The 22,807-nt window shown below is 41.1% G+C and overlaps 2 protein-coding genes across 2 annotated transcripts; both read right to left on the reverse strand.

Moving 5' to 3' along the window:
- LOC131464501 (alpha-N-acetylgalactosaminide alpha-2,6-sialyltransferase 1-like) lies at positions 1–3,898 on the reverse strand. The gene is made up of 9 exons (XM_058636996.1): positions 3,729–3,898; positions 3,413–3,581; positions 3,153–3,315; positions 2,720–2,882; positions 1,714–1,852; positions 1,529–1,623; positions 970–1,047; positions 299–398; positions 1–174 (listed from the first exon to the last, which is right to left on the reverse strand). Exons 1-9 carry the CDS (start codon positions 3,824–3,826, stop codon positions 1–3), a joined length of 1,179 nt encoding a protein of 392 aa, XP_058492979.1. The 5' UTR covers positions 3,827–3,898.
- A 159-nt stretch (positions 3,899–4,057) lies between these two features.
- Positions 4,058–6,934, reverse strand: LOC131463854 (alpha-N-acetylgalactosaminide alpha-2,6-sialyltransferase 1-like). Its single transcript, XM_058635909.1, has 5 exons — positions 6,099–6,934; positions 5,780–5,948; positions 5,533–5,695; positions 5,078–5,240; positions 4,058–4,215 (listed from the first exon to the last, which is right to left on the reverse strand). The coding sequence occupies exons 1-5, from the start codon at positions 6,194–6,196 to the stop codon at positions 4,074–4,076; spliced, it is 735 nt and encodes a 244-aa protein (XP_058491892.1). The 5' UTR covers positions 6,197–6,934; the 3' UTR covers positions 4,058–4,073.
- Between the last annotated feature and the right edge of the window lie 15,873 nt (positions 6,935–22,807).

The raw sequence follows: 22,807 nt of genomic DNA on the forward strand, positions 1-22,807 counted from the left end.
TCACACTCTTTCATACAGCCTTATTATTTTGCTCTGGTGCAGTTTTTTCCAGAGTTTCATTTCCTGAATATAGTCGTGGTTGGCAAAGAAAGCAACCCTGGTTTTAATATTTCTTTGTACATAGTAGTTGGAGAAGTTCTTGTAGTTCTCAGTCATAAATCCATATGCACTGACCTGATGACAGACAGAAAGAGAGAGCGTCAGGGAGTAAACAAACCAAACGAGAATACTAATTCTGTAATTGTTATTATGTTTAATAACAGGGAGGTAAGATACACTTGCTTAAGCGGTTACTTACTGTGTCACAAGTGTGCAGGGCCAGGAAGAGAGTGAATGCCCCAGCGCTTGGACTGACAATGGACCAGAGTGAGTCTTTCGAATGAGCAGACATCAAGAACCTGTTAGAAACGTGTGAAAACACAGAAACATCTTTCTATTAGACAGAAAATAACGGAATAACCTGTCCTCGTATGTCTATATATGTTTCGTGTTATGTGTTTAGCGTTATACGTGATAAGTTCATTGTTAAAACTACACGTTTCGCGTTATATGTGATAAGTTTATTGTGAAAAAACACGCTTTACGTTATACGTGATCCCTTTATTTTTAAAACAATATATGTTATTTGTTATTCATGATAAGTTTGTTAAAAGAATACGCATTTTGCATTTTACGTGACGAAACAAAACACGTTATGCGTTACATGAACGATAAACTACCACGTTAAAATGTGAAATGTATATTGTTTTAACAATAAACTTATCACGTACAATGTGATACGATCCGTTTTTATTTTGCTGGCGTGGCATCAATACCCTTCAATCGTAAAGTTCTCCTATAATGACATATTCATTACTTACTTTTGCTATTGTTATAATTGCCTTGTTATTGCTGGAGTCTCTAATTAGCGCATCTTTGTCTGAAACCATGAAAAGTATGACATTTGGGTATTGGTGAAAGGACGTTTACCTGTTTCGCACATATCTGAGAAAGTCCTGGTGCAGCACATAGAAGCGGCTCTCATTATACTTCCCAGCATACAACTCCCTTGGGCTGGAGGGTTGAAATACAAAAGTATAGTTGTAATAACCACAGAATAACATGATGAGACATCATTTTGGTACGTACACGGTGCATGCTCTCTATGAAAAGAGAGGCATAAAGGGATTGTATTTAGTGTCTGAATTATTCGTAGGTATTCGTTCAGCCAGTCAGATTTGGGATTGTCTATGGTTCCCACTAAAGCTGATCAATCATACCCAAAGCCCTTGCAAACCCCTGCGCATTGCAGTGATATGACCCAAGAGTGAACGTCCGTTAAACACGTTCAAACTGGTCAAAAACCTGTTTAAACCTGGGTATTAACGGGTTTTTTGATCAGTGGGGGATGGAGTTTGAAAGGGAGACTGTCGATATTAGCAGAGCCATTCATAGATAAGTGATGACTGAAAGAAACTGTGAGTATTTTAACAACCTGCACCTTCTAAAAGAGGTTCTCTGCTGAAAATATATAGTAGTCATTACTTACTCGTTTACTTTTTTGTTAAATTTTTCTCGTTTGATAAGAGCCTTGAGCCAAATGAAATCCCTCATTCCTTCAGGAATCAGCACAAATTTTATATCCTGGGGAAAGAAAGCAGAGGACAGATCAGTGTCTGTGTGGTAGGCGTAAGCCATCACAGTACGGCAATGCTCTCGCCTGAGTTTCAGCACCTCATCAGCAGGGACCGATGTGTAGCCGTACTGCTTGAAGACTGTCAGTGACGTAGTGATGGAGTGAGCTGTGTGAACGTACACCGACGTTCTGTTCCCTACGTCCTCTTCATACCCTTTGATGACTGCACCGTTCATCCTGCCACGTAAAAACGCCACAGTCAGGCCATCGTTTAAATCAACGCGTAGCTGAATTTACCTGAGTTTCACAATCAAGTTACTGTAGCTGGTTGGTCACACATCAGGACCTGCAGCAAAAAGTATCACATGGAAATATTGGTATTATTACAAAAAATTAAAGAATAGTGAAGACTCATGTGTCATCTTTTATTCTGTGGTTTCATCCACGTGGGCTGAATCCTTTTTAAAAGACGTGATAGATAAATGATAAAGACGACTACAACCATAAAAAAATAATACAGGTATTGGAACAATATGTGGAATATACATTACATATACGTAATGTACTTTATGTACGCTGTATAATTACAATATTCACAAAGACAAAGTGCTGCTCCCATGTTGCAATACCTGCTTTTTGTTCCCACGGTCTTAACAATGTAAAACTGTGTCGGCCGTGATAGTTTAACCGGTATTTTCTTGGCGGGTATAATTAATACAAAATGATTTACTGTCAGCTGATGATGAGGATTACTGAACATAGAAGGACATAGTGTTCCTGTCACCTCATTGCAGGCAGCCAAAACGCATTAACCCTATAAGACCTTCCAGGTGAGAATTTAAAAAAGTCGAAATATATTTTCCTACAAAATAATATGGAGAAGTCGAATTATTTATTTTTCAAAATGCAGTTAAAATGTTGAGAAAACCCCTCAAAAGTGGAGAATAAAGTCCAATTCTAAGTTAATAAAGTCATACTATTGAGACTTTATCAAACGGTGCAGTGCATGTGGCTGCTTTGTATTTTTGACTCTGAGAAGTGACTATGAATTTGTGTCCTCACCAAATCTGGCAGCCAGAGTGACTTCATTTCACACTTTCTCACCGAAAAACATAATCATGTGAATCAATCTCTTTCCCCATTTTAGAGCCATTGAGGATCCCTGCACCGCCCACCACTGCACAGCGCACACAGCCACCACTTCCTGGCTTTGGGGAGAGAAGAGGTTCTATAGGCTTTGGGATCAACTTCACTGCAGGCATCACATCTGCAAACCAAGAATACAGAGAGAGCAAGAATGCTCTGTTAGGTATTTATTCACAAGCTCATGACACATAAAGTAAATTTAAATAACGTTTTCTCTTAATGAGAATCACAGTGTGCTACTTATCTAAAATGTGAGTGTCTGGTATCAATCAATTGTAGATTATCAACCCCCCCCCCCCCCCCCCGTTACAGTAACCAGTGGAGCCTTTACCAGAGCCACAAGATGGCAAGTTAAAATAAATCACAAAAAAACATACATGCAGCCACCTACCATCGTGGTGAAATTCCATGAAACCAAATGGATTGTTAAAATGTGAGAGTTGGTTCCACTTGCTCATGTTAATACTGTCTTTGTGCAGAAACAATCCTATGTTGGGAAGGAAAGCCTTCTTAAAGTCCTGGTCCTCAGAGTTGCGCAGAGACTGAGCACATGTCTGGAAGTGTAAAAAAATTTATAGAAAAATCATTTTGTCCATGTTTATCTAGAAGCAGCTTACAAATAAAACGGACACATTAAAAGAAGGTCCTTACCGTCTGTTTGCTCTTAGCGTCCATGTCATAAACCTCCTCGAAATCAAAGTGAGGAAGCCTTTTGAAGAAACTTCTTGAGAGGAGCGGCATAGGAGTCGCGGCCTTTGTCGGTGAAATGGAACCTTTTAACACGTCCTTTTCTGTGGGATTTCCTGAGAAAGTACTCGAGCTAATTTGGATATTTGACTAATGAGCAATATGTCCAACACTTGAGGTAAATAATAAACCAGCAGCTCCACATTTATTTGAACTTAACAAATGAGCACATAAAACATAAAGACATTTTTTCTCAATTTTCCCATAAAATTCAATTTACCTGATGCTCTCCAGCCAATAATCCCATGATAGCACTGCAAGTACAATGGTCAGTGAAATCACCAAGAAACAAAGACGTCCTGAGACCTTGGATGCCATCCTTTATATGGGTGCAACTACATTTAATCAAGTATCTCCAAGAGTTTACTAAACTGACTGGATCTCTATCAGCCATGTCAGAAAAAACACCCTCCCTCTCAATTTGACTTACAGGTGACTGGGCAGGGATCCAGAGCACACACATGACACATTCACAAACACATAATCCATTGTTTTTCATGGGCTGAGTTGAAAGTATGCAGTGTCAGCCCTACCTTGACACTCGCTGTTTTACATTGCATGTCATTTAGCAGATGCTTTTATCCAAAGCTACGTGCATTTCAACATTTGGGTACAAACGAGAGCTAGAAGTAAGTAAGACACCAACGTACACCGACGTTCTGTTCCCTACGTCCTCTTCATACCCTTTGATGACTGCACCGTTCATCCTGCCACGTAAAAACGCCACAGTCAGGCCATCGTTTAAATCAACGCGTAGCTGAATTTACCTGAGTTTCACAATCAAGTTACTGTAGCTGGTTGGTCACACATCAGGACCTGCAGCAAAAAGTATCACATGGAAATATTGGTATTATTACAAAAAATTAAAGAATAGTGAAGACTCATGTGTCATCTTTTATTCTGTGGTTTCATCCACGTGGGCTGAATCCTTTTTAAAAGACGTGATAGATAAATGATAAAGACGACTACAACCATAAAAAAATAATACAGGTATTGGAACAATATGTGGAATATACATTACATATACGTAATGTACTTTATGTACGCTGTATAATTACAATATTCACAAAGACAAAGTGCTGCTCCCATGTTGCAATACCTGCTTTTTGTTCCCACAGTCTTAACAATGTAAACTGTCGGCCGTGATAGTTTAACCGGTATTTTCTTGGCGGGTATAATTAATACACAAATATTTACTCTCAGCTGATGATGAGGATTACTGAACATAAGGACATAGTGTTCCTGTCACCTCATTGCAGGCAGCCAAAACGCATTAACCCTATAAGACCTTCCAGGTGAGAATTTAAAAAAGTCAAAATATATTTTCCTACAAAATAATATGGAGAAGTCGAATTATTTATTTTTCAAAATGCAGTTAAAATGTTGAGAAAACCCCTCAAAAGTGGAGAATAAAGTCCAATTCTAAGTTAATAAAGTCATACTATTGAGACTTTATCAAACGGTGCAGTGCATGTGGCTGCTTTGTATTTTTGACTCTGAGAAGTGACTATGAATTTGTGTCCTCACCAAATCTGGCAGCCAGAGTGACTTCATTTCACACTTTCTCACCGAAAAACATAATCGTGTGAATCAATCTCTTTCCCCATTTTAGAGCCATTGAGGATCCCTGCACCGCCCACCACTGCACAGCGCACACAGCCACCACTTCCTGGCTTTGGGGAGAGAAGAGGTTCTATAGGCTTTGGGATCAACTTCACTGCAGGCATCACATCTGCAAACCAAGAATACAGAGAGAGCAAGAATGCTCTGTTAGGTATTTATTCACAAGCTCATGACACATAAATAAATAAATAAATAATAAATAACTTTCTAAAATGTGAGTGTCTGGTAGCAATCAATCGTAGATTATCAACGCCCCCAAAAAACCCTCCAAAACAACAGTTCCAGTAACCAGTGGAGCCTTTACCAGAGCCTGAAGATGGAGAGGTAGAGCACTGATCCAAGAAAATGACAAGTTAAAATAAATCACAAAAAAATGCTTACGGACACATGCAGTCACCTACCGTTGTGGCGAATGTTCATGAAACCAAATGGATTGTTAAAATGTGAGAGTTGGTTCCACTTGCTCATGTTAATACTGTCTTTGTGCAGAAACAATCCTATGTTGGGAAGGAAAGCCTTCTTAAAGTCCTGGTCCTCAGAGTTGCGCAGAGACTGAGCACAGGTCTGGAAATGTAAAAAAACATTTTGTCCATGTTTATCTAGAAGCAGTTTACAAATAAAACGGACACATTAAAAGAAGGTCCTTACCGTCTGTTTGCTCTTAGCGTCCATGTCATAAACCTCCTCGAAATCAAAGTGAGGAAGCCTTTTGAAGAAACCTCTGGAGGGGAGCGGGATGGGAGTCGCAGCCTTTGTCGGTGAATTGGAACCTTTTAACACGTCCTTTTCTGTGGGATTTCCTGAGAAAGTACTCGAGCTAATTTGGAGATTTGACTAATGAGCAATATGTCCAACACTTCAGGTAAATAATAAACCAGCAGCTCCACATTTATTTGAACTTAACAAATCAGCACATAAATCATAAAGACATTTATTCTCAATTCTCAATTCATAAAATACAACTTACCTGATGCTCTCCAGCCAATAATCCCATGATAGCACTGCAAGTACAATGGTCAGTGAAATCACCAAGGAACAAACACGTCCTGAGACCTTGAATGCCATCCTTGATATGGGTGCAACTGCATTTCATTAAGTATCTCCAAGAGTTTACTTTACTGACTGGATCTTTATCAGTGATCCATGTCAGAAAAAAAACAAAAATCCCTGCTAATACAGTTAACAGGCACTTTTGTAGAGGGTTATAATCTGCACAACACACTTTATAGTCTACTAGTAGTTGTTAAGTTGTCACTCAACTGTCAATTGATTGTCTGTTGATGTGAGACTGATGATACTGTAGATTCCTCATAGAGACTCAACAAAGGTGTCCAGATTTTTACTGACTGATCCTTTCAGCAAAATAATCCCTTCTGGAAAGGGCAACCAGAACAAGTACGATGCCCCCAGCCGTCAACGTCAGGTCACAACGTCACAGTCTGTGAGGCTCTGCCATAGCACCGTTCGTAGCTTAACGGGTTAGCTCTTCAGCCCAGGAACAGTCCCTTTATCAGCTCTGTATTCCTTGTGCGATCTTCACAGCCTTCCTTACGGCTGCGGTATCCTTTATCGGCCCCGTTAGCTCTTGGTTCCGGCTCCTCCGTTTTAGTGGTTCACGGCCACTTCACCAGCCTCTCCGGCTCTCTGGTTCTGGTCCTTCACGATCGCCGTTTTAGTGGCGTTGTTCACAGCTGCTTCACCAGCGTCTCCGGGTCTCCGGTTCTGGTCCTTCACGATCGCCGTTCTCCGCTCGGCACTCCGTACTCTGCTGGTACCGCTCCGACAACGGTTTTACAACTGTCCAGATTTTTACTGACTGATCCGTTCAGCTCAATAATCCCTTCTGGAAAGGGCAACCAGAACAAGTACAGCGGGAACAACTCGAATGTCTTTATGAAGATTTATTTCACACACACACACAGTTAGGTTGTAAAACCGACAAGTCGTACGGGTTCTGATGATTAGTAGTTAGACAAAGACACATATGAAGGTTAACATATAACAGAGCTTTGATGACAAACTGACCTTGGATGACTACAGTGCTTTCATACTGAGCTTTGATTAGAACAGCGCATGCTCCAAACACACAGACTGGAGGTTATCTTATCTATCTATCTATCTGTGTGGTTGTGTTGAAGTTCAGCCTTACACAACACTTTGATATTCAAGAGGATAAGCTAAAGAATGCAACACCTCACCCTTCCCTGAGAACTACAGTGGCTTTCACTGATCAGAACATCTTCGACTTTTTTGTTTGTCTTGGGTTAAAACACCTTCCCACCAAGTTTTGTGAAATTCGTTGGAACTTAACTTTGGCTCAGTTTTCACCTAAGGGGGCGCGATAGAGGTTCGAGCACAATGCCAGTATTGCATTTTCGCCTGTGCCTGTGTTTTGTTTGAATGTTTTGTGCTAAGCGTTGGAGTTAGATAAATAACACAAGGCTATTTAGTTTGTTTAAGTTACAGAACACATTTCCAAAGCATTTCCCATTGCGAATTGGTCATAGTAAACACAGGTGTCCAAATTCTCAAAGTCACTCTCATTGTATTGCTCTTCACGGGTTGCTTTGAGTGTGTTTGTATTAAGGTGTTTAAACAATTGATGTTATCTCTCCACGACACAGTTACAGCACGACTCAACGGCATGTTTTTTTAGTTGCTTTTATATTGCAATAGTACCTGCTACCTTTAGTATGTCATCATCTCACCTCTCTCTTGCTCTGGCATTCACTTACACTATCTTCATCATCCTCCTCTTGTGTTTCTTTGGTCTTTTTGCTTCATGAAACTATTGTGTGTGTGAAAAGCGCCATTTTCACACACGAAAAGCGCCGACTCACGACCAAAAACAAAGGCCCGATTTTACATACAAGGTGCAGGAAAAACCAATATTCTTTCAAGTTATCGACAGTGACCGTACACGCACACACAGTCACTCATATATAATGTAATATAAGTAAAAACCTCTCATTACTAGTTCAATATCCTCCTCGTCCTCCACCACCTCACAGTCTCACAGTCCTGTCATGAAACACAAGCCTACAGAGCGCCAAGTGTAATGCATGCTCAGGCTCCATCCAAAATGTGGATCCATCCAAAATGGCAATATTTACTCCTTGGCACATGTGTTTCATATGAAGGAGAGTGCGCATTTTGTGTCAGTTTATTTATTTATTTGTAGATTGTACTTTGGTGTTGTTTAGATAGATCATTTCATGTGTGGACAGATGTTTTCGAATGAGCAGGCTGCTGATTTTAGGTTTCTCTGTTTCTGAGCTTATATCCTTTCAACGTATCCTATATTGCGGGACAGACGGAGAGGAAATGAGCAGCAATTCTGAAAAATCAAAATCCATTTCAGTGCGTCAAAAAGAGCCCATCCTCATCTGTCACCAGTTGAGTCCCCGCTGTGTCCGAGCAGGGTGTACGAACTTCCAAAACACCACAACTGTGTCTGAACATCATCTAAACACCAGCGCTCGCTTTGAAAATAAACACCAAGTAGGAAATTATTTCCAGACCTGACATTGTTCTCTGTCCTCCAAACTTGTTTTGCCTCTTTCTTGTTCAACACTTTCTTATTTGCATCCAAAAGACATCCGCCTGGATGGTGCAATACAGGATCTCATTTACATCCATCACCTCTCTTCAGGTTCCTCTCCTCCTGTCACTGTGGACGGTCGTCAGCGTTGCCGATGCTGGGTTGTGAACGTCGCAGCAGTCTGGTCATGGCTGAGGGCATGCAGAGGAGCCGTAGGAAGGACAATAGAGGTGAGTTATCCTCCAGGGGCAATCTCAAAGAAAAAGGCGCCGTGTTGCATTGGCTGTGAGAGGTCAGTGTTTAGCATGCAGGTGAACTCGTGAGGTGAGCACGTAGGATGCCTAACCACATCACGGCGACTTGGAGTGAAGTGTGAGAGTCAGCGTTAGAAAAGGGCACCTTGTTTCCAGGCACTTATCTGGAATGATAACAGGGACCAGGTGATACAATGCTGTGAATAATGATGGTGAGTTTTGGACATATTTACCTCATAACGTTGTGGAAGTATGGGCCAAAATGTCTAATTTTAAACTGAGAAAAAAATTGGTATCATTTAGGGCCCGAGCACGTGGACAAAGTGGAGTTCCTGAAAATAAGTAAAAGTGGTGTAAACTGGCGAAAACCCGGTAGGACAAAGCCGGAACTGAGTAGAGAAGACGAAAAAAAAAAGTCCATTGGGACCATCGCCACAACTCAACAGGAAGTCGACCATTTTGAATTTGGCGTCCATCTTAGCAATTTCTTGCAAGTTTCGCCTGAGCACATTGATTGTCGCAGCGTAAATAAATCGTCAATTTGTACTTGACACATGGAAAATGAAGAGTTATCAAAAGATCTTGCAGATTCAAACGGGCGTGGCCACGAAAACCGTCAGAAGTTTGGTGAATTTCGCTCATTCACCACAAAACCGCCGATCAGCTCAAAACTTTACACTTTAAATAGACAGTAAAGAAAAAAAAACATAATTCCAGTTCATACATGATAGCCTTGGCAACGCAAATATACACGTTAACTTTTATCTGTTGTCTTTTTGCATGTAGATTTCATCAACTTCCCATTGTGAGAATTTAGTTGTAATAAGGCGAAGTTGGAAAAGAGCAGAAATAAGTGAAAATCAGGCAGAGGGCAATGAAAGCTCTGTTATGTTATCCTCCTACGAAGAGGACATTGATGACAAAAAAAAGGGACGTAAGCCCTGAATTCCAGTTGAGATGTTCGGAGGTGAAAAAACATGGATGCAAACATATATCTCTCTAGCTGGTGTTAGCCATTCTTCGCAATACCAGTCAACGACAACACTCGACATGGCATTTAGGGCGCACAAATGTCTCTAAGTGTACAATTCCAGGTTCCGACTGCAAGTGGACCATAAGCCAGTCCACAGAATATGTCAGTGGTCGTCACTGAGAGTATGAAAATGCTGACTCATGCTAGCCCAAGTCCCCACACACAGCCATGTTTATTTAACCCAAAAGTAGTAGTGCTGACAGCATTAGCTTTAGCCACTTCAAAACAATAGCTCTCTGCATTAGCTGCTAACACGTTTTTAAACTATTGGCTAAATTTAAACGCCTGGACGCTCTAAAGTGGGAGCATCAGCAAAAGTAATCCGTATTAAAATAAATGTTAATATTGATCAATCAATATGTGGGAATACACTAGCATTAAAGAGTATTGATATTAAAACAAAAACAATGCCGCTAACAGCTTTTTGCTAAAAAAAATTGCAAACTCAACATCTTGTCCAGGCATCTGTGGCTCAAGGTTTCTGCTTACAGTACTAGCATTAGCCATTTCAAAACAATAACAGTCAGTGCTCCCTGTATTAGCTGCTAACGTGCAGTTTTATAGTTAAACTACAGGCTAAATTGGAACGTCTGGACGCTCTTCTAAGTGGCAGTATTAACAAAAATAATCCGTATTATAATAAATGTTGCACATATGATAATTTTTTCCACATCACCCAGTGCAAACAGGGCCCCTTTAAGTCCCTCAATGAAAATACAAAGGAGGATGTGGTGGTAGAATAAAAACCCTCAAAATGTCCTCAGCAAAATACGGTGCGTGTGTGTGTGTGTGCCCTAATGAAATTCAGTATTGATCCCAACAAAATAGACTTTATACATCATTCATGCTCTCTATCCATCACACCCTGCTAAGTTTTCCAAAGCTGTTTGTTTTAGAGGAGTAGAAAGAGAAAGAAGTCTGAGCCGAGCAATAATTACTTTGAAGAGATTGTTTTAAAGTCTTTCCTTTAGTCCCTTTTTCTCAAGGTGTAACAAGCTTATCTGTCAAAGACAATGTCCATTGAATGAACTGCTTAATTTGAAATTGATTGAGGTCCTCTCTCTTTTTCTTTTTTTTTCCGTTTTCGGCTGCGGTGGGCTGAAAGAACTCTTTTCCACCGACCTGATAGAAACTTGGGAATTTAAAGCTCCGCCAAAAGACAGGTCACAGTAAAACAAGGTAGGAGATGGGGATAATGCGTAAATCCCTGACGAGATAAAGACACATTTATTGCCAGCCTCTGAGACTATAGTGCCATCATCTCCTTTGTATAGTTTGGTGGATGTTAGAAAAATCCTATAGGGTGGATACGGACAAAAAGCAAAGAAAATAAACACAGGACGTGGTAACCTGACACAGGAAACCCAGTGAATGCTGGGAGTGAGCGGCGAACCGTACTTCCTGTAGGACAGCACAATGGCAAGCGGTGGCCCCAGATTCCTAAAAGAGGCTGTAGTCGCAGGGACAAGGAAGGGCAGTCTGTGTCCTCCGGTCCAGCGCTGATAAGAGCATAGATAGAAATGGCATTCACGTCCCCTCTCACTGCTTTGGGAAACACAAAACTTCCTGAGGTTGCCGTGGTTACACGCTTCATTCAACATTTCAGAGCAAAATATCAAGTGCAAGCATCCATTCCAAGGTTTTATCGCGTGTCAAAAGGGTCAAGGAATTGGGGGGGTTTTCACCAAGTGGTTCTTTTGTTTCCGAGACATGGACGAGACACACGTTCACCTCGTGAAGTTTTCTGCAACTTTTGGCACGGTTTTTCCATTGCCTCCTTCATCAAAGACGTCCTCCATGACTCTGGAATGTTTTGGACTGGTGGTGCATCAATGTTTCCACCACCTGCCTTTTTCGATAGTCATGTGGCACTTTTCCATTATGTACTGTAATTCTAGAACTAGTGACTTGTCAAGCAGTTGTTTTGGGTGTAACTGAATCATTAGAATCAGTTGATTGAAAAAGATTTGTTCGCAGAATCGCTCGGTACTTCCTGCATGATCGGAGCACAGACTCCGTCTGCTCATGATCGTCCGCTAAATACACCAGACTCCTCTCTTAAATATTGACATTTTAAAAATCTCCTTTGCTAAATGTTGGAGATTAACATAATGATTTAAAGTCCTTTTAAATTTGATCTACAGTTGGGCATTGTTGGCTTTGATTCTTGTGTCGGACGTCGCACTCATGACTCTTCCAGTGACGACCTCTCCAGAGCAGGTACTAAAAGAAACCAGAGTCAAACCAAGAGTGGAGTGGAGTTAAAAATGCAATAATAGGGAAGCAATGGTGGTTAGGTGCCTTGCTCAGAGGAACCCGAGTACATGACCCGTACAGGCAACCCTCTGGTTACAAGCCCAATTCCCTTCTACATGGCCAGTAATGTCATGAGTTCCCCATGAACAGAAGGTTTCAGCTGAATTTATTTTGGTCATCCTGACGGGAAGTGTTCATATCTCCCGGTGCCTCCACTCGCTTACTAATAAAAGTAATATCATGAGAATGTCAGGTATGTCTGTGCAGATGAGACGGTGTCTATGTCTGGTCCACCCTTCCTCCTCTTCCCTTCATTCTTCCTAACTGACCTCCCTCTGCCTGCTTCCACATGTTTATTAAAGTAAAAATAATCTTCATTTTTTTTCTGGTGTCAGCAACAAAATAAGTTTCTTTTAGAAGCACTTACATTTTGAATATTTCACTGTACTTTACATGGAACATTTACCTTTAAATGACTTTTAACTAGTAAATAAGTCAATTAAATAAGTGATTCTGTCTCTCTATTTTATTTACTTTGTTTTACTTTCATTATGAATTAATCTTTGTTTCGGTTCATTGAACACAAAGGTGACAATAACGTTGTGTACGATACAAGAAAAAACCCAGGAAATCAGAAATGTAGACAAAATACATGAAATATTTCACTATAAATTACAGTAGTGGAGTCAGTTCACATTTTAACACAACGGCACATCTGTATTTAATATTTGTTCTCACTTTATTAGTTTCTATGGATGAGCATTAGGGCCACATGTAAATAATAATAATAAAACAGCATGAATTCTGAGATTAATCTCAGGATTATGACTTTTCTTTAACCTCAGAATTCTGACTTTTTTCTCATAATTTTGACTTTAATCTCAGAATTCTGACTTTAATCTCAAAATTATGACTTTAATCTTATAATTCTGATTTTTTTCTTTAACCTCATAATTCTGACATTTTTCTCACAATTTTGACTTTAATCTCAGAATTCTGACTTTAATCTCAAAATTCTGACTTTAATCTCAGAATTCTGACTTTTTCTCTTTCTGTTTTATTTTTTTCTTTCTTTCAAATTTTTTTTGTACACATGGCCCTAATACTCTTCTGTGAATTTCAAACATAATAATAATCCCTGTAAATTATAGTTTCCTTGTTTTAGTTTGAAGTTTTATAAACCATAAAAACATGATCTCTCGTGTTTTGAAATATACAAATGTCTAGAAAGACCCTCTGGAAAACTCTGATGAGTGGATTCCACACACCCAGATATGTTTTAAGTGTTTGTTATTATTATTATTATTATTATTATTATTATTATTATTATTATTATAATAATAATAATAATAATAATAATAATAAAATATATATATATATTGTTGCAGAGTTTACCCTGTGTGTGAAAGGGTGCTACACACGTAAATCTCGCTCGCCTCAGTGGAAAAACCAGCTTTAACCAGAGCAGAATTTATAAAAGTTTAATATGAGACGTCATGTTGCGTCAAATTTTCTGCCGTATATGGGCGGCGTGACTTTGTCTTGTATGTTTGAGGTGGTTTGTCTGCGTCCAGAGAGGACATGAAAGTCTCCGTCCAAATAAAGAATCGCTCATTCTTACAAGAGAGAAACATTGAGCAGCTTTTTACCACCCTTCAAACAAATCTTAACATGATTTATTTTTCGCAATAAAAAACACAAAGATGTGAAGAAAGATTTGGTTGCAGAGAGACGGAGAGTTCATTTTTCGAGTTATCTGAAGCCTCCATCAAAAACAAAGATCTCACTGAATCACAACAGAAGTAAATATGTACACTAGATTATATACACACGGATTATACAGCAGCTACAGTCACAAAATTTCCACGGCAATTATTTCTACTGCACATATTTAAAAAAAGAAAGAAAACAATCTCAGTCGACCAAAGTACAAATACAGAATAAAAAGTGAAATAGATGAGAATATAATTACGTTAAAAGACATTTAAACACACACACATTTCAAAGATGAAGTCTATTGTAGTATGAAGTATTATCCCTCTTTTATATACAACAATAAATATAATATACTGAAAAAATAAATGTTATCAACCATTTTGCTTTTTTCAGTGTAAAATATAACAATTCTATACGAAACCCATACAATACGAACAAATATGACGATCCACTCTCTGTGATTCACGTCAAACATCGTAACTGCGCAAATTTGAGTTAAGTTAAATTCAAACATTACTTAGCATCACTTAATGCCGTTATGGGAGTTTTTTAACTGTTATTAATTTTATTCATGTTTATGAGGTTATTAATTCATATATTATTCCATAACAGTTAATTAAACGCTTTGAGTGACTTTCTTTAGTTCACATTTATTATAAGTGACACTTAAATGATGTATAATAGCAATTAATACTCATTACTTAACTATAATTAAGCATTTATTTAACACGTTCCACATATGTTTATGGTTAACACATCGTAAATTGTGCTCATATAAGGCTTTGTTAAGTCGAACATGACATAGTGTAAGGGTCACAAAAAGCATTAATAAAGGTCAGCAATGGTAAATAAGTGCTTAATTATACTTAGGTTATGCTCCTATAATAAACAGCTAACCAGTAGCTTTATAAACGCTTGAATAATCTATGAATGAAAACATTAATATGTTCAGTTTAACAGTGAGTAAATGCTCCGAGTGCAAAAACTAAGTAAAATAGGCCTCGTTTTAGGGAAAATTAGATTTTAATGAACTAAATATCGACTTTTTTCTTAATCAGATGTCCCAGCTCGCTTAAAGCTTTCATTTCCATGAACGAGCAAACATTCTGTGCAGTTTTATCTCGTTTTTAGCCATTTTTCCCCCCCTCGTTTTATTCCTGAATTAAATCAAGAGAATTTAAATTCATTTAAGAATATCTGGGCTATTTAACCACTCGTCTGGATTCAGCTTCCCACACATACATACGTCTTTGTGCCTTTTCCATGATACCCACAGAAAAGTGGAAGTGGGATGTCTGTGCTTTCTTATCTGGCTGTTTTGCTTGCTTGTTGACCCCGTAGCGTGAGTGTGTATTCACGGCCAGTTCCTGCAGGCCCTTCGCTGTCAAACCGGGCGTGCGTGTGCGTGTTCGCTCGCCCCCCACACCTATCTGTGGCATTGTCCATTCAATGTGATTATCGCTGACCCACACCGCCTCCTGTCTCCGGGGCTCACATGAACCAGTGCTTCCTCCGAGGAAGGAAACATTCGTTACCCACGGGCCCCGTGTCACACGACTACACTGTACAGACCCAAAAAGGCGAGTCTGAGTGAAAAAAATACCAGTGGAAAACAATATTTTACCGCTGTCTCCCCTGGATTTATGTCCCCCCCACCTGCAGGAATCCAAGTTTCTGAGTTTATTCACACGGCGAGGCATGAGCGTAATCCACTTTAGCAACTTAGTGTTATCATGAAGTTATCTCATGATAGCTCTTCTATCCTCCCTCCTTCTCTTCTCTCCAGCACACACACTAACAGTGAGGCTTTGGGGCTATGAGAGAGAGAGAAGAGAAGGGGGCATCATTTGTCTCAATCTGCAGTGATGATAGTTTATCAGGCTGGAGGAGTGGAGTGGGAGCAGGTGGTGGAAGCAGCCTTTGTAAAGAGACCACAGTAATCAGATCTGCAGAGCTGAGGGACTGAAGCGCTGACCAACCAACCAACCAACCAACCAAACAAACAATTGCACAGCTTCACACACACACCTGGATCCCCCGGCCGACCAATTAGACACTGCGGACAGTTGCCGTCTTCCATCTGTGATGCTTCCCTGCAGTCGACCTTGGATTTGACCCATTTCAGAAAACTATCAATAATATTGTCGCACAAAATTCACCATATTGTGTACCGCGTTATCCTTCACAGGAGGGTCATGGGGGGGTGCTGTGCCGATCTCAACTGACATAGCGCGATAGGCGGGGTCACACCCTGGACAGTTCGCCAGTCCATCGCAGGACCACCCATAGAGACAAACAACCATTCACTCTCATAGCTACCTACGGTCGATTTTAGAATGACCAATTTACCTAATCCCCATATTGCATGTTTTTGAACATGCAATGTGGGAGGAAGCTGGAGAAAACATGCAAACTCCATGCAAAAAGGCTCGAACCCTGGTCTTCTTGCTGCAAAAGCAAGAGTGCTAACACGGGGGCCACACAGTCGGTGTAGTGGTTAGCACTCGGGGCAAGAAGACCTTCGGGTTCCCCGGTTTCCTCCCACAGTCCAAAAACTGCCCTCACACCTTTTGTACCTTTGTAACTTTTTCTTCAAATGTGTATATTTTTTCCTCTGTTAATCTCTGTGTACCATGGACACAAAGTGCTCTGTGTTGGTATTGTAAATGTCACTATTGTGGGACTCATGACAGTAAATTAGCTGCTAACTGTTTCAGCTGACGAATAATTCACGTGCCGTTGTCTCACGAAAAGGAGGCAGAATATAGACAGAGGAGGAGCCTTTGATGCCCTTGCTGCGGAGCTAACTGCTAAGCCAGGGTAGCTAGCTAACGTTAAAGGCTGACTCTGGGCCATGTTTCTACCATGTGGTGCAGTATTTGTGTTTGGCCCCAACCATTCCGTTTTTGGGTAGCCTCTCCTTGGGGTACCAGAGTAACGATACATATAAAGACTGACGCCTTGTCGAGACAAGCGGTCACAAACTGAGCGGGAAAAAAAGAGCTGTTGGACGTCCTCCATTGTTGTCTGTTGTGTTGCATACGGTGTCGCTGTTCGCATGCTATGTATCTCGCTGACGCAGCCATTGGGCACCGTGCATGCCCCGCCTACCAGGTAAAGGTACTGTTCTCAGTCAAAACGCAAGCCTGACTGAGGGCTTTACTGTTCCAAACTGTACCAAACCGAAGTGTACCATGATGGAAACAAGCCAAAAGAGCATAAAGCTTTTACTAGAGCTGCGGTAGCTAACGTCACGTAATCCCGTCATGCACACCAGGAAGATGTGTAAATCTGCCAGGTGAATAATCTCTTTGCCAGATGTATTCATTCATAAGAAGTGAAAATGATGGATAGCTGTTGTGGTCCCAGAAGATCCAGAGAGATGACCGATGCCAAAAAAAATAAAAATGCTCTTGAGGTGAGCAAAAGAAAGAGTGACAGATTTAGCGTAGCTGTTTACATGCTGAATTGTGAATTCACACAGACTAGTTTACCTAAAGGTTAGCACGGCAAAATGTAATGCTATATTATGCTAACTGACACATATATCTTTAGCTGGCTGACTCGCTTGCTCTTGTCAAACCCCTGTTACCTTTCAAAGACTCTCCAAAACAGGATAAAGAAAAGTTTAAAAAGGGAAGTTAAAGATGTTGGGATTCTCCGGGTCAGGAGTGACGTCCGCTCCGGCTGTGTCCACACTCATGACCAGCACCCTGGAGGCAGTAGAAAAGTTATTATATTCAGTCTGTCAGGTTTTGGGATACAGTGCCTGATTCCGATGGATTTAAGCTTGAAACCGGCGTTAGCGCAGTAAATTTTTGCCTGCCGACATGGCGGCGTAAACAAAATGAGTCGTGTGATACCTGGACCTCAATTTCCAGTGGATTGTGGAACAGGACGTGACATCACAGATTACTTCAGCACTCATCAGGATACCACAGACCTGATAATACCATTAAGCCCCCCCACCCCCCGTGGCCTCTACTCACTGCAAAGTTATTGTAACCTCACAATTTTTACACGTTTTTTCTGCCATTAATGCAGCGACCATTTTCGCACTAAATTGCGTCTCCTCACCTCATCCTCTCATCGTCTTTGTCTCTCCCCCTGACCCATCCACTTGTGACAACAATGGATGGTCTTTCTCTCATTCATACAGTGTAGTGTATAGTAATACTGTGGTGGTTGCCATGGCAACCCGCTAGTCAGACGATCTCATTACTGGCCCTTAGACATTTCTTTCTCACTCACTCTCTAAGGAATTACCACTTTTCATTATGATTTCCCTCCCCACTCTGCCGGCCACCCCTCCTTCTTTATCTCCGTCTCCCCCTCTCTCCCCCATCCTTCCCCCTCAAAGGTCAGATGTCCTCCATGGTAGAGAGGGGGGGGGAGAGAGGAAATCTGTAAAAGCGTTGAGGTCTTTTCAGTAAATCCCCCCCCCACCCACCCCTTCTCCCTTCTGCTGTCCTCCCCCCTCCGATTGCACCCCACAATCATTCTGTTCCTTTCTATAGCCGCAAAGAAAGGAGCCAGAAAAAGAAGGGAGGGAAGAGAGGAGCCTCGAGTCTGCTTTTCTTTAGAGCACATTTTAAAATCTGTTTCTTTTTTCCCTGCCCTTCTCTTTTCTCTCCTCAAAGCTTTCTTTTGTGTGGAAAACAGCTCCTTGAACTGATGGCGGAGTAGTGGTCTGTGTTGACTTTTTTTTTTTAGAAAATCTTCCTGTCCATAAATTCACACACGCGGCACATGTACTCAGGAATGTACACAAGAATGTGAACTTATTGGAGCTCAAACGTCATATAGTGTATGCGTTTATTCAGGTGTGCTGTATGCACACTTCTACACTCATTAAAGACGTAATGACAGTATGAAATGATAGGTCCTCCAAGCAGTAACTGTGCTTTTGTTTCAGCCGCAGAAAAGTGAGAACTATAGAGACCAGCATCCCACGTGTACCCATCATCCTTTGCGCTCTCCTCACTGCCTCTATAGGTCTAGACCAGTCTCATGTTGGTGGTGCAGGGAGGACAGAGCATTGTCTGTTGCTTTATCCTCCACGTGAGGGTCACCTGGTGGGGGGGTTACACAGGTCATTCTTCCATTGCAGGACCAACATTCACATTCACACCAACCTTTAATTTAGAGCCGGGGTCTCACACTCAAATTAAATTGGGGCCACAGGTAAATTTTTTGGAAAAAAACAACGATATTCCATCATGATATCACAGTAAAAATCGATAATTCTCAAATTTCAACATAAAAGTATCTCTGTTGTAATAGTTCACAATCAGAATGTATTTATGATATTAAATTACTCAAAAACACAAACAAATAACTCTATTATAACTTCATATTAAGAAGCGGGCCACATAAAATGATTCGGAGGGCAGCATGTGGCCCGTGGGCCACAAGTTTGAGACCTCTGATTAAGAGTATCCAGTTCAGCGCTGCACGTTTTTGAAACCGTTTTTGATTTTGTTTTTTTTACCAGTTTTAAACATGTTAACTGTTCATTTATAATAATCGGCCACTTTGAAAAGCTTTTCCATGATACGCGAGGTTTCACATTTATCTTTTCCCCCAACATCTGATCCGTTGAGTATTTAATGTACACATTCTGATCCCAACAGATCTAAAAGTAAAAGTACAGTGTGCAGAGAAATCCACCACTTTTCTGATAAAAAAAAAACAACAACAAAAGACGGCCGAGTCCGTCTCACCTCTCAATTTCCTTCTGTACTCTGACTTTTCCATTCTCCGTCGCTACAAAGGGACATGGGAGCGCGTGCACATCCATAAAGCCTCATCGCTCCATCTCTCATTGATCCATATGGGGGCTCTATTCAACTGCATTGGCCGCACGATTGATCCCGGCCTCTCTGCTGCGGTAAACATTTTACTCGGCTTGCCTCCGTCCTGATCAATAGCCTTCTTTTAATAATGTATCTCATTGATCAGTTTGGCCCCAGAGTAAATTGATCAATTATTTTAATCTCTTTTGTGTGTGTGTGTGTGTGTCAAATGAGGGGCAAACTGGTCCGGGTTAAACGTTTGGTACTCCCGCTATCTGTGTGACTGTTAGAGGGATATTTCAGGGTTGGGTTTGTTCTGCATTAATACGTCTACTTATGCACGGTCAGTGTGTTAAATGCAGCAGCCGGTGTTCAGTGTGCTGCCTGTGTGGAGAGGGAAATTAGAAATCCAGAACACATTCGACTTTTTACATTGTTTAACCCTTCTGTGACCGTTCTGTGGCATGCGTACTTCTCATTACCGTAACTCCAAGACCATTTGTGGTATCTAGGAAATTCGAAAACTACCTGCAAAGCATTCACGACCATATACAGTGCCCTCCTAAAGTATTGGAACAGTGAAGGCAATTCCTTTATTTGTGCTTTTTACATAGACTGAAAACCTTTGGGTTTGTCATCAAAAGATGAACATTTCAGCTTTTACTTCCAGGTATTTACATCTGGATGTGATACACAACACACTGTAGTAGATGGCACCTTTCGTTTGAACCCACCCATTTTCCATGGGAGCAAAAGTATAGGAACAGATCGACTTAAAAAGTGTTTAAAGTGAATAAGACTTAATATTTAGTTGCAAATCCTTTGATTTCAGTAACTACATCAAGTCTGTTTCACCGCAGCCTCTCTCAGTTGTTGTTTGTTTTGGGGGTTTACTCCCTTCAGTCCCCTCTGTAGGAGGTAAAATGCCTGCTCCATGTGTTGAGATTGACTTGGCCAGTTGAAAACCTTCCACTTCTTGCCCCTGATGAACTCCTTTGTATGTTTGGGGTCGTTATCGTTATCATGAAAAAGGATCTCCCAGTTTGGTTGCATGTTTCTTTAAATTGGCGAACTGACCAAATGTTTCTGTCGACTTCTGAGTTAATTTTGCTGCTGCCTTCATGTTTGATTGATTGTTTTGCTTGATGCAGTTATTGAAATCAAAGGATCTGCAACTAAATACTAGGTCTTATTCACTTGTTGTGAATCAGATCCAGATGTAAATACCTGGAAGTAAAAGCTGAAATGATCATCTTTTCATGTCAAACAAGGTTTTCAGTCTATGGTAAAAATAAAGGAATTGGCCTCACTGTTCCTCACTGTGCATGCCTTATGGTAGCACCTCAGGACTTCCTCAGAACGACCGTCCAATCACAGACGAGATTCACCAGTGCTTCACCAGTCAGCTTCTCCGTGCCGTAATTCCTAAACGATTTAAGAACTGCCAGATGTGGAAAGTTGAAGTTATCTTTGGACCAATAGGTGGCAGAAGAACTCACTCAATTAACATTTTTTATGACAATTCTATGGCCATAAAATCAAAATAAATCCAGCCGGTCGATTTCTACGGTAGTGTGCAGTCACCACGCATGCGCGGACAACTACGCCAGCTGCAAATCACCCAGTCCGCCTTCCAATTTATACAATTCTACTGAAGAAGGGGTATAAACAGGAGTGGGGGAAGCTGAACCAAGTAAGAAACCAAAAACTTTCGAAGAGATATTCGAAGTTGCGTTTGTCTGATCTGCAAATCTACGGTCGCTATTTCAAAGGCGGCACTTTTACAGAAGGAAGGACACTGACGAGCCGAGAACGACCGCCAACACTGGTTAGATCATTTAAAACACGTCAGTGAGAGATCATCTGAACAAAAGTGACACGCGATTGTTGCATATTACCCCCGAAAAGGACGCAATTAGTCATTTCCATTCCAGAAAAAAACATTGAAATGGACAACCTTGGGTTTTTTTTTGGACTCAGTCTGTAATTTTCTTGGTGACTGAGCAGCATGTGCTGATCAGGTTCTATCTCTCCACTGTCGTCCCTGTGATGGATTTCAAGGTTACTGGTCATCAGCAGTGGTGAGGTAAAGGCTCTCCACGCTCCACATCTCATTACTAGTCCTAATTATCCTGATAAGTCACTACTGGCTCGTGTGTGTGTGTGTGTGTGTGTGTAGATTTCACAGTCACTCAGCAGAGCGAGTGCATTTATTCTTGGCTCAGACACAAACATACACTGAACGGCACAGACATAAAACAGCAGATCAATAGCCGGCTCGTGTCCCTGACTTTAGGAGAGGCAGCAGAAAATGTATTTGAAATCCAAAGAGTTATCAGAGGAAAGAGGGGGAAAACAGGGAGGAGGCAAAGTCTTTTGTTAGTTTGACCTTGATGAGATTTATCTAGGTTTTTTTTTTCCTACGACGGGCCGAGATAACACCGGGCAACAAAAGAATCTTGCAGCACTTGATCGCGATGAGATCCGTTCCCCTCTCTTATGCTAATGTACACAAGCATAAACATATTCATCTTTCCCGGCAGATTCTCTTTGATCTTTTCCGCGTTTCCACCAGGAATCCGCCATCGCCCGCTCTGCCTCGCGGCGCTGCAGCCTTCCCGTGGCAATCAGCGGCTGATCAGGTGTGGTGAGTGTCGCCATGTTGAGCGTTGTAGCTCATTAAAGTCTCATCTTCATAGTCTTCCACCGCCTCCTCTCTAAGATGACGTGACAGAGCCCCCCCACGGCACATTGAACACCCACCGGTCGCCTCCTCCCTCCTCCACACTGGCCACAACCAAACATGCTCTGATGATCGTGTATCAGTGCGATTGCTCCACCACTGCTCGTTCTTCCAGAACATACGTGGCACAGAGTCTCTCACATCAAAAACACACGACTGTCACGCACGTACCGTCCCTGTGGACGCACTTCACTGTCGGGAGTGTGTTGAGTATTTGACAGCTGCAGCGGACGTCACAGCAAAAATATGAGACCACAGAAAATGGCTCATGTTACATTATTAGCATTATTTGTGAGCAGGACAGTTTTGGACATTAGACCTGGACTGATGATGATTAT

This window comes from Solea solea, chromosome 8 (genome assembly GCF_958295425.1).
Source record: "Solea solea chromosome 8, fSolSol10.1, whole genome shotgun sequence".
Classification (NCBI taxonomy): Eukaryota; Metazoa; Chordata; class Actinopteri; order Pleuronectiformes; family Soleidae; genus Solea; species Solea solea.